The sequence below is a fragment of the Lingula anatina genome, chromosome 5 (genome assembly GCF_051362555.1).
Source record: "Lingula anatina isolate TDL-2025a chromosome 5, LinAna3.0, whole genome shotgun sequence".
Classification (NCBI taxonomy): Eukaryota; Metazoa; Brachiopoda; class Lingulata; order Lingulida; family Lingulidae; genus Lingula; species Lingula anatina.
The window spans coordinates 3,282,213-3,293,453 of NC_141771.1; the positions used below are offsets into that span (position 1 = coordinate 3,282,213).

The 11,241-nt window shown below is 34.6% G+C and overlaps 1 protein-coding gene across 3 annotated transcripts in view; it reads right to left on the reverse strand.

Moving 5' to 3' along the window:
- Positions 1-3,050: 3,050 nt before the first annotated feature.
- LOC106157560 (ATP-citrate synthase) overlaps positions 3,051-11,241 on the reverse strand; it is a 25,636-nt gene continuing 17,445 nt past the window's right edge. For all 3 annotated transcript variants that reach the window (XM_087014232.1, XM_087014231.1, XM_087014235.1), the window contains 5 exons: positions 8,421-8,571; positions 8,125-8,268; positions 7,365-7,478; positions 6,946-7,105; positions 3,051-6,510 (listed from right to left, as the gene is read on the reverse strand). In XM_087014232.1, the coding sequence (XP_086870358.1) occupies positions 6,419-6,510; positions 6,946-7,105; positions 7,365-7,478; positions 8,125-8,268; positions 8,421-8,571 (661 nt within the window). In that variant the 3' untranslated portion in view covers positions 3,051-6,418. The remainder of the gene's footprint in view (positions 6,511-6,945; positions 7,106-7,364; positions 7,479-8,124; positions 8,269-8,420; positions 8,572-11,241) is intronic.

The following is an 11,241-nucleotide window of genomic DNA, read 5'->3' on the forward strand; positions in this document are numbered from 1 at the left end:
AGCGTCGGATCGGAATATAGTCATATCAATTTAATCTTTTGTGACTTTTTCGCTAATTTCGGTGAAATTGATGTCATGAGACTGTGGTGTGGTCGCCTCGAGTGGTTTAGATCATTTCAAAAGCTGACAGTCTTCCCAAATAACTATCGTCGGTAGACAAGCTTACTAAAATCTGATGCAATTAAAATGCCTGGTAGTTGACCAGAGGGTATGACAAATGACAAATGGCAATAGTAGATATTCTCGTAGATTGGTTACAGTGTCCTCTCGTTTCACAATTTTAACCTGGAGAGGAAGCCCTCTCCATGATAATTATAATGAATTTTGCAAGTTTTAGAAGCTGTTGGGTTTTTGCACAATTCAGCAAAATTTATACGTTTATATGTTTAGCTAAATACATGTTTCTCTAATATCTAATAGTATCATCAGTACAATTGAAAATATAATGGAATTCATCACCAATCTCTATTTTTATGGCATAGGGTACAAATTCTTTGTTCTCCTACTTAATTATTCCATGTTCCAACTTCAATAGGTAATTTGGTGTTACGTGCTCTAATCTTACACAAGGTACTTGCTCATTTAAAAGGTAATTTTTTATAATAAAATGATGTTTTTAAATCCCATGTTGAACAAAAAATTTTACTTCTCCTTTTTTTGTACAAACTGGTCTTTAAGAGTATGAAAAACAATACTTTTAACGACTGTATACTTTCGGCATTTTTGTATTGCCAAATACAAGATAGACCACATTCATCTAATATTTTCTTTACAAAACTATACCATGGTGTGTTGTAATTACAAGCAATATGACAAAATTTAATACTTAATTTATTTTGAGTACAATGCAGAAGTTTTGCCCAAAAAGTAACCATCCTGACTTTAATATGAATCTCGAGTGGGTACAGACCAAGTTCACTATACACCATGTTATTAGGAGTTTCAATAAATGTTTTCATTGAAATGTTTTTTATTGAAATTTCATAATTTCAGAAGAAGAATTTCCAATTTAATATTATGACATTGGCTCCATATTTCACATCCATATTTAATAATTGGTTTGACTGCCTTGTCGTAAATATCTAGTTTGCAGTCTATTGGTAAATTGTGGTATGTGCATTTGGTTATTGCCCCATACACTGCTTTAATACCCTTTTCATTTAATTTCTCAATATTTGATTTGCCTAGTCCGTTTATAGAAAAATCAATTCCAAAGTATTTTAAGTTGGATTCAAATTCTAAACGTTTTTCCGTTGTAAGTAAAACACAGGCTTTTGTGTTGTCTCCCTTTTCCAAACATCAAAATTTTAGATTTTTTTCTCTATTAACTTTTAAATGCCATCGTAACAATATCTGAAAAGCAGTCTAGTTGTTTTTATAGATCAGAAGCGGATTCGGCTAACAGAAAAGTATCATCTGCATATAAAAGTACAAATAATTTCAAACAAATTTGCAATTCGTTCTCAAAAATTTGACATATTTTTCAAACCTTTAGCATTCTGTGTAATTAAATGTAGAGAAAATAAGAACAGCGAGAAAATTTAGCTTGTTTGACCCCGGAATTACAATTAAATATGCCTGAGCAATTATTATTTACTATCCTAGATTTTAAATCATTGTACATATTTGTAATGAAATTAAAGCATTTACTATCTATTTTATTATTAATATAAGTTTATTCCATAACCCTAACCTCCAAACAGTATCAAAGTCTTTTCAAAATCGATGAAAGCACAAAAAAAGTTTCTTTTTACACAAATTTGACAGTTCAATAACTGAGTTAACAGTAATATGTGATCAATAGTTCCATTATTTTTACTAAATCCTGCCTGATTTCCAATATCAGTGCTGCGTTATCTGCATATTTATTCAATCTTTCATTCAATACAGAAATAAATAATTCTCCAAGGTAGCTTATCAGAGTAACAGATCTGCAGTTTCTATGTAGTAACTTTAAAATTGCCTTTTTTTTAATGAACTGGTATTAATATTTCCTAATGACCATTGTTTTGGCACGTTCACTGTATTGAAAATCCAATTTAAAAAGTTCCATGTAGAGGAAGCATCATGATAGGTATAAAATTTAGATTTCAGAAATTCATTTTACAGTAAATCCTCACCACAGGTTTTGTAAGGCCGCATTCACATCGAGTTGAGCCATGGCTCTACAAAGCCACAACCTAAATATGGCGGACGTACATAAAAGGAAAACCGCCTAATCTTTTAATAGTCTCTCCGCCTCTCACACGCCTCCCCATGTGTCGTCCCAATGGAGCCGAGAATTAATGACTGTACCCCCGCAGGAACAACGCATGGGGAGGCGTGTGAGCAACTTATTTTCTTAAGTGGCAAAAACTGGATACATATGACATTTGACTACAAGGGTTGCTTTCTTTTAATTAAATTTGCATATTAGTAAGTCCAAACGTGTTTTTGTATATATATATATTTAAACATGACGTGTCTGTGTGTGTGTGTGTGTGTGTGTGGGTGGGTGTGTGAGGGTGTGCAAGGGGGGAGGGGGGGCAGTGAGGACGGATCAACAAAGATGATTCGGAAGAATGTCAGAAAATGTCTCTGGATCTGCCCCTGAGTGACTATCAATGCATAGTATGCTTTTGTCTTTCATTTGTAATATTTTTTGTCACATTTTCTCCTCAAAGACGACAAAAAAAAATTGAACTAAATGAAATTTTAACACTAAAAAAATAGGCAGAGGAATTTTTGGGTCATGTTTCACGTCACAGGGTTTTATTTTATAGGGGCCTACTCGCCTTAGGGTAGGGAGGCGGTGGCTGTACCTTCGTGTGCGTGAGTAGCACCATTTACGTGAAGACTGGGTTGTTAAATTGTTAGGGTTACTTAAGAGGTTTTTAGATTCATCATGGGATATTTTAGGGGTCAAAAGTATGAGGTATCTAAATAATAAAATTTAAAAAATCATTAAAAACTTTACAAATGCGATTTCAGAATATTTTTTAAAATTAACATCCAAGATTTTGCGCACACAAAAAGGACCGTTTCATTTGGTTTAATAATTGGAGCATGACAATGTTAAATATACATTTTATTCTATGCAAACCAAACCAGATTCCAAACAATCAGATATACTTTCTGATACCCTGTTGTCTCTGCAGTTTCATGGCATTTCATGGCATTTCTATACATGCTGTATATGCATCCAAATCCCATACTGATGGCAAACTATTATTTTCAGTTCTTATTTCTCATCCTTTGTACCACAGCATGTGTTGAACTATAGATAATAAACTTCAAATATAAAACAGGCGACCCAGCATTGATGCCATTTCTTGGTAGTGCTCTTTACTGGTGCAGGAGGTCAAGAGTTCGATACCCATGGACACTTCATACTATTGGACGATTATAAAAAAATGAATTTGAACTACAAAAAGTATGGGCCTTTTGCTCTCTAATGCACTGTTCATAGTCAGTACATGTAGTTGAAGCCAGGCACACCACTTATTGGTAATGACTTGATCTTTTTCAATGGGCCAAAATTACCAACCTTCAGATACATTATTTCATAATTACAAAATTGTTTCAATAAAGCATTTGTGGTGCTTTTACTGCATGTAACAAAAAAAAAAAAAAAAAAAAAAAAAAAAAACTATAGAAAAGCCAGTTTTTAAAATTTGTTTGATACCACTCAGAATGAATGTCCTAATTTTATCAAATGATGACTTAAAAAATACAGTATCTGTAAAATATCCAATTACCCCCAATTAAAAAGATCAAGCAAGTACCATACTAGTATACACATGTACACCTCCCAGTCTAGTGGTGTTCCTAGATGTAATACATATATCATAATTCAGCAGGCCCATTCTGCACAGCAGCAAACAATCAATAAGAAATCTACTTGGATTACATCTAAACTTGTGTCCACACACTGACGGCACGGGCTACCGAGGTTAAAAAATTTCTGGTGTTCAGTGATTTAGATTTCAGCATTCGAAAACAGTTGGTCACTTATTGACACTGAAATTAGGTAGAAAAATGCTGTTATACATTGTAACCAACTGATGTTAATAAACTATGCACTTTAACCAATACTGCAGGATACTGAAACAGTATGGTGCCTAAGAAATGTAGCTGAAACAAAAAATGTTTTATGATCACAAAATGATATTATACGTGGTTAGACCCCAAACATTTGCATTATAGCACAAAAGAAACTACACATACATTCAATATAAAGTAGAAAAAGGAATGTTCCAAAACAGAAATGAAAACATTTAAAAAGTTAACATATCTTGAGATTATTTAAAACTGAACAATAACAACTAGTTCTCAATGCTTAAAAAAAAAAAAAAAAAAAAACTTTTTAGAAAACAATCATTTCATCTTCCCTTACGTACTGGTAAAATACAATCTGAATGCAGTCGATGGCATTTTTTTTCTGTATTGTGGCTTTTCTAATAATTGCACAAAAAGAGCAGACTATGACATAATAACGACTTTCAAAAATGAAGGTCAAGGATACCGTGAAAAGAATATACAGTGAATGTAAAAGTGCAGGTTTATGAAATAAGTTAGAGAAAATGGACATAACAGAAAACAATAAACTCTAAGGTATCAAACATCAAACACATTTAAGAGAAATTGTCTTTAAGATTCTTTGTTGCATTCATACACTCTTCCAGGGCTGTTGCTATAGATTTCATTTATCATTTTTGACTATTTTACCTACAGTCACTGCTGTGCTTCAATACAATTCATTATGCATTATTTTTCTATATACTGCAACAGTTGCACCAGTCAGGGCTCATTACTACCTCTGAAAACTAGATTTTTTTAAAGCACAAATGCTGACTTGTCCATGTCCTTCTAAGCATTCTATTAAAATGAGGAGCCTGGAAGATAATAAGTATTCACTCACAGTATTGCTAGAAGTGGGGTATGTATCAGCAGAGATACTTAGTATACACCATTGGCACCAGGGCGAGCCACTTTACTGCTCATGACAAAAACATAAAACACATCAGTGTAAGTACTGTAACAACTACAGACCATGTATCATGCAATGTATATAAAATAAAGAGATATAATAAATATCAACTGTCTTCATTTTTTTTTTTGTTTGGATTATTTCAATACATGTAATGAATTAAAGATATGTAGCCACAACCATTATGCTATACACTTTCATTTTGTTATCAAAAGCAATCCTAGAAAATATCACCCACATTAGACTCTATCTAATATTCTATGTTACTATATTATTTACTATAGTAGCTACACATCAGAGCACACATTATTATACAGGTACCATATAACTATACACAGACACAAATAAGACTGGAATCAAAGATTGTTTGATATGGATTTCATAAAAAAACAAAATAATGTCGACCATAAATCCCTAAGGTCCTTTTTAATGACTTGTTTTCTTGGCCACAATTTTCTCACCCTGGGTTTCGGAGGTTCTTGGTAATATGCCTCCATGACAAACATTACTACACTGCTGTCTCCATGGCAACAGTAGTGAGGTCAGTATCCAGGACATCGAAACTCTGGGCATAATTTCCACAAATTTTTAAACTGTTGCCAAGGACCTCTGTGACTCAGAGTGGGGAATTTTCCACAAACTATAGTGAATAACATAGAGAAAGGATAACAAAAAAGGTAACATCTTTTTCATAATTGTAAGACAATAGGCCCACAACATTGAAATTGGAAACGATACTGAAAATGGCACTTGAAAAATAGGAATAAGTTAGATACGGATGTGCAACCAGACCCTTAGTACCAACATCATTAAATATCTATCTACAAGTCAGACATATAGGAACATCTTGATAATGAAAACTAAAAATAAATATTATCCGTTTAGAGTGCACAATTATCTTTAAGCATGGACATAAATACCAGTATAATGTAAAACTTTACTATGTCCATATGTTGAACAAAGTCCTGTGTGTAGTAAATGATATTTGTTACCTGCACCTCTAAAGCTCATATTCTAAGAGTACTATATATTATATACAAATCTTTTTACCAGCTTCGGTATTATCTGCTTTATGTATTATATACTATACTTATGCTCTTACATACTACTATAGCTTACATTCTAAATACTGTTCAAACCCATGTAGATCTACATATTATAATATTAATAACCTTTTCCATACACACATAATAAATTTTACCATTTACTTCGAGCAATCCACCCATTCATATAATGATAATCTGTTATCATTCATATAATGATAATCTATACATCTTGACATAAATATATTATTGATTGCTATAGTAACTTAACTATACATCTGGGATGCAGTTGTTGTTCTTTGTATTTATTTAATTTGTACCAACAATTCACAGTTCATCCAATGGCAGTCTTTGTTGTAATCAGCCATTGGTGGCCATTGTAACAATTGTCCAATGACAGTTCTTCTTACTGCACATCCTCGGGCATTACATAGGTGATGTCGTCCCATGGGTGACGGTACAGACCTTGTTTGAGACGTTTTTGATCCAAAAAGTGACCTTAAAAAAGAATCACATGAAATTTAAGCTGTTTCGTTAAGATTTTTTTTGTATAAAGAAATCAATGCATATAACACATCTTATGATTTTCTTTCATGGAGCCATCATTATATGAAATGGAAAATAAACACTTTTTCATCATTCCCAGAAATAGACACAGCGATGAAACAAAGAGTACAACATATTCCTTTTAACTCTCACAATTCAGAGGCACCTCTTCCATTATATAAAGTGTACTCTATATTTTGTATTGTACATTGCCAGTAAATTTAACTTGAAGATTCAGGGAGTTTTACAAGTCCCACCTATAAAAATGGTAGAAAGTATTACAAAGAACTTGACGAAGTAGACGTCACCTCAAAGTCCCGTAATAAACATCTGTTATCAGAGAATGCAGATCGAAAACACCACTTGATAATCTCTGCATATGCTTACCAATAAATCCTATACTTCTTCCCAACACAAAGAGCCCGTTTAGTGCTCCAATATCGATGTACTCCTGTGCCTCTTCTCTGGTGAAGCAGTCACATGACCTCAGCATGTCCGTCATGGCGACTCCGATAAAACCATCCACATTCAGGATTAAGTTGGGTTTCTGGAATTTGAGGCAAGGTGTTGAATCTACAATTTTTTTTAGGGGGGGAGGGGGGTACCAGGTTTTAACATTCACTGAAGATGAATTTATCAAAAGCTGATGTTAACTTATTCATTTTACATTACAGTAATTGCAATTATACTTACAATGTCATTCTATTTTTTAATATTGTGATACCACCTAAATGACTCATAGACATCAAGTGAAAATGTTGGTGGAATGGGCTGTTTTCATCCAACGCTTCCTGCAGCTAACTTACCTTGGATGTGGTGATTTTCTCAACTTCTATGGCATAGTCCAGGAGGGGAGTAGATGGGAATGTTTCCTTCACAAACTTCTTTAATATCACAACTCTCATGTCAGGATTGTTGATCTGTGGGTAAAGATAATAAGTCCATAACTATACAGCCACTACCAGTAAATCTGCTATTCAACACAGTCAAACTACAATTATGACCTGGCCTTTTCAAGGGGGAAAATTAAGGATCTTTTGGATACATAATATCGGTACCTTAAAATATATATTCTCCATTAAAAGATTAAGTCATTACCACATCTCACAAATCAAGTTTCATGCCAGATTTCAACTGATTTCAAAATGTCCAGTCTTCTTCACAATATTCACCATTAGCTTAAAGTGATAATAACTCTTCGTTTCAGCCAAAAAATGAATTTTCCTGGAGCAAACAACAATTTTCCCATACTTACCAATGGTTAATGAATCCATTTTTACATTCAAAGTTAGTCCCTGGTTTTTTTCTAAAAAGTTTGGTTTTTTGTTAAAATCTCTTAAGAGATTTTAACAGAGTATAGCCATCAATGGAGGTCATGTGGTCTAAAGACAAGCTCAGATATCAGAATAATAGCTATAACAGCCGTTTTTGTGGGAAAACAGTATATATTATATTTTTATGAGTCACTCACAATGTTTTTATTGTGAAATACAGATTTCATACGAAGAGTTATTATCCCTTTAAGATATAAATTATCAATAAACATTATGTGCTCAGTGTACTCACAGATTTAACTCGGTGCCCTATCCCCATGATAAGCTGTCCTTTCTTCCTCATGGTGTTCACAAACTCCATGGGAATCATGCCGGCGTCAAATGCCTCTGTGAACTGCTTGGCTGCTCCGTCCAGCGCCCCGCCAAACCTGTCTCCCTGGAATACGAAGAATGTTAAATCGAAATCAACTTCACATATCATACTGTCTCTCGCGTCTCTGATACCTGGTCAGATTTCAAAAGTATAATATGTACTGTACACTGGAATCTGTCACAACTAACAGATGGAGGTACCAGTATGTCACTTACAATGGTCAGCAGACCAGAGGTGAGGCAGGAGACCAGATCTTTGCCAGCTCTAGCACAGACAATGGTGTTGTGGGCTCCAGACACGGCTGGACCGTGGTCAGCAGTGACCATCAGACACATCTCTAGAAATTTACAGGCATACTTGGGAAGTCTGGAATGAAATGTTTGGAAACACTAGTACATATATTAGGTCTCATATAAAATGATAAGATTATTGCCATTGATATCTCGAGACAGGGATTTCTGACTGAGAAAGCAAAATTAATGTCAAACTGCGATTTCATAGTGCAGAAACCAAACCAATTTGTCCAAGAAGAGAAGCATTAAAAGAGCACAAACCTCTGCCAAGGCAGCTCATTTCTTATAATTATCATAAAGATATCAAACTAGAGGATCAGAGAGGCGATAACGCCTCCGAATATTGTACCACCAGCTGGAGCAAGCGCATTCGTATAGACCCCCACATACACAAAATAAGGGACACAGCCACCAGTTTTGTGCTTGACAAGCTGTAAAAATGCAATCAACAAGAATTTTTCAACTATTGCAAAAATTATATATGGTACAATCAAATTTAAGTTCTTCGTAAGGTAGGTCAAGGGTCAATTTCAAGGTCACAGTAAATTGCTAGTATATGACTTCCTATTCAAGTTCAAGAGTAACTATGGACCTATCTCTGTCAAGTTTGAAGTTAAAAGAGAAAGAAATTAGCAGAGTTCAGTTCATGATAAAAAGTAGGTCAAAGGTCAATTTCAAGGTCACATTTAGATTGCCAGTATATGACTTGCTATTCAAGTTCAATAGTAACTACGGACCTATCTCAGCCAGTTTTGGAGATAAAAGGAAAGCAAAATTTGCAAAATTCAGTTTATGGTGTAAAGTAGGTCAAAGGTCAATTTTAAGGTCACATTTAGATTGCCAGTATATGACTTCCTTTTCAAGTTCAATAGTAACTAAGGACCTATCTCTGCCAGTTTTGGAGATAAAAGGAAAGCAAAATTTGCAAAGTTCAGTTCAGGTGAAAAGTAGGTCAAAGGTCAATTTCAAGGTCACATTTAGATTGCCAGTATATGACTTCCTATTCAAGTTTAATAGTAACTACGGACCTATCTCAGCCAGTTTTGGAGATAAAAGGAAAGCAAAATTTGCAAAATTCAGTTCATGGTGAAAAGTAGGTCAAAGGTCAATTTCAAGGTCACATTTAGATTGCCAGTATATGACTTCCTATTCAAGTTCAATAGTAACTATGGACCTATCTCTGCCAGTTTTGGAGATAAAAGGGAAGCAAAATTTGCAAAGTTCAGTTTATGGTGAAAAGTAGGTCAAATGTCAATTTTGAGGTCACATTTAGATTGCCAGTATATGACTTCCTATTCAAGTTTAATAGTAACTACGGACCTTTCTCAGCCAGTTTTGGAGACAAAAGAAAAGCAAAATTTGCAAAATTCAGTTCATGGTGTAAAGTAGGTCAAAGGTCAATTTTAAGGTCACATTTAGATTGCCAGTATATGACTTCCTATTCAAGTTTAATAGTAACTACGGACCTATCTCAGCCAGTTTTGGAGATAAAAGGAAAGCAAAATTTGCAAAATTCAGTTCATGGTGTAAAGTAGGTCAAAGGTCACTTTCAAGGTCATAGTAAGATTGCCAGTATATGACTTCCTATTCAACTTCAATAGTAACTATGGTCCTATCTCTGCCAGTTTTGGAGATATAAGGGACTAAATGTTATAATTTTGGAGTTACCATAATGTGCCTTAAATTTCGTACAGAAAAAATTAATTAAAATAAAGAAAATGTCATTTTGGTCAAAATTCTTGAAATAGGAGGTGCTCTGAAGTTTCAGAAGTTCAAATTTGATGAAATAATGTCATTTTTGAACACAGGTTGTCTGCTTTGCCAAGCCTTATGTTTTATTTTTCCAGAGTTCAAAATTTATTATCCATTACCGTACTGCACATTTTGCTTTTACCACCAATATGTACTTTTGATACAGCATAATTCGAAAACCGTATGGAATACAAAAAAACCGAGACCACCTCCAGTGTTGGGCTTTACATGCTCTACAAAATGCAAAAAAGAATGGGTCTCTAGCATTAACGGTTCCCGAATTAGAGACAGTTTTCAGTTTCGGTATCTTATGGCCGCTACTCCCGTGAAAATGCACCGATTGACCCCAAATTCATGGAGATGAAAGATGACCTGAAGGGTAACACCTTCCAATAATATTATTGGTTAAGTCTGTGTGGTGTCTGAATAACAGGGCAAAAAAATTTTTTTCGTAAAAAATTTCATTTTTTTGAAAATTTTGGCCCATTTGACCTTGGAGTAAAGGTCAAAGGTCAAATCCAAGGGTATATTTGAAATCTACACATATGACTTTTGGAAAGCCGTCTATAGAAATTTTTCCCATAACTCCTTCCGTAGGGTAGATAATTAGCATTTAATTTTGCCATTTTTAGACAAGGGTGCATTGCAATGAGTGCCACACCCAGACCCCAATACCGACAAAGCCCAAATTTTAGGTGGAACGAGTTGAGATTATAGGTGACCTAAATCCATGAGATGGGTACAGGGGCCCTTACCGTCTAGGAGGAGAAGCGGTAACGGTAGCCGTCCGGCGGAGCCGGCGGAGCCAACGGAGCCGGCGGAACGATCCGGACGGGACCGAAACCATGTGTACCGCCAGCGCTAACGCTGGTGGTACAATTATTATCATTAAATTAATAAATTAATCACCAAAATCTAATCAATTTCAAGTAAGCCCATTTCTGACATCTGAACATTTCATGAAATTCCGTTCATGAATTTCGAATCAGGC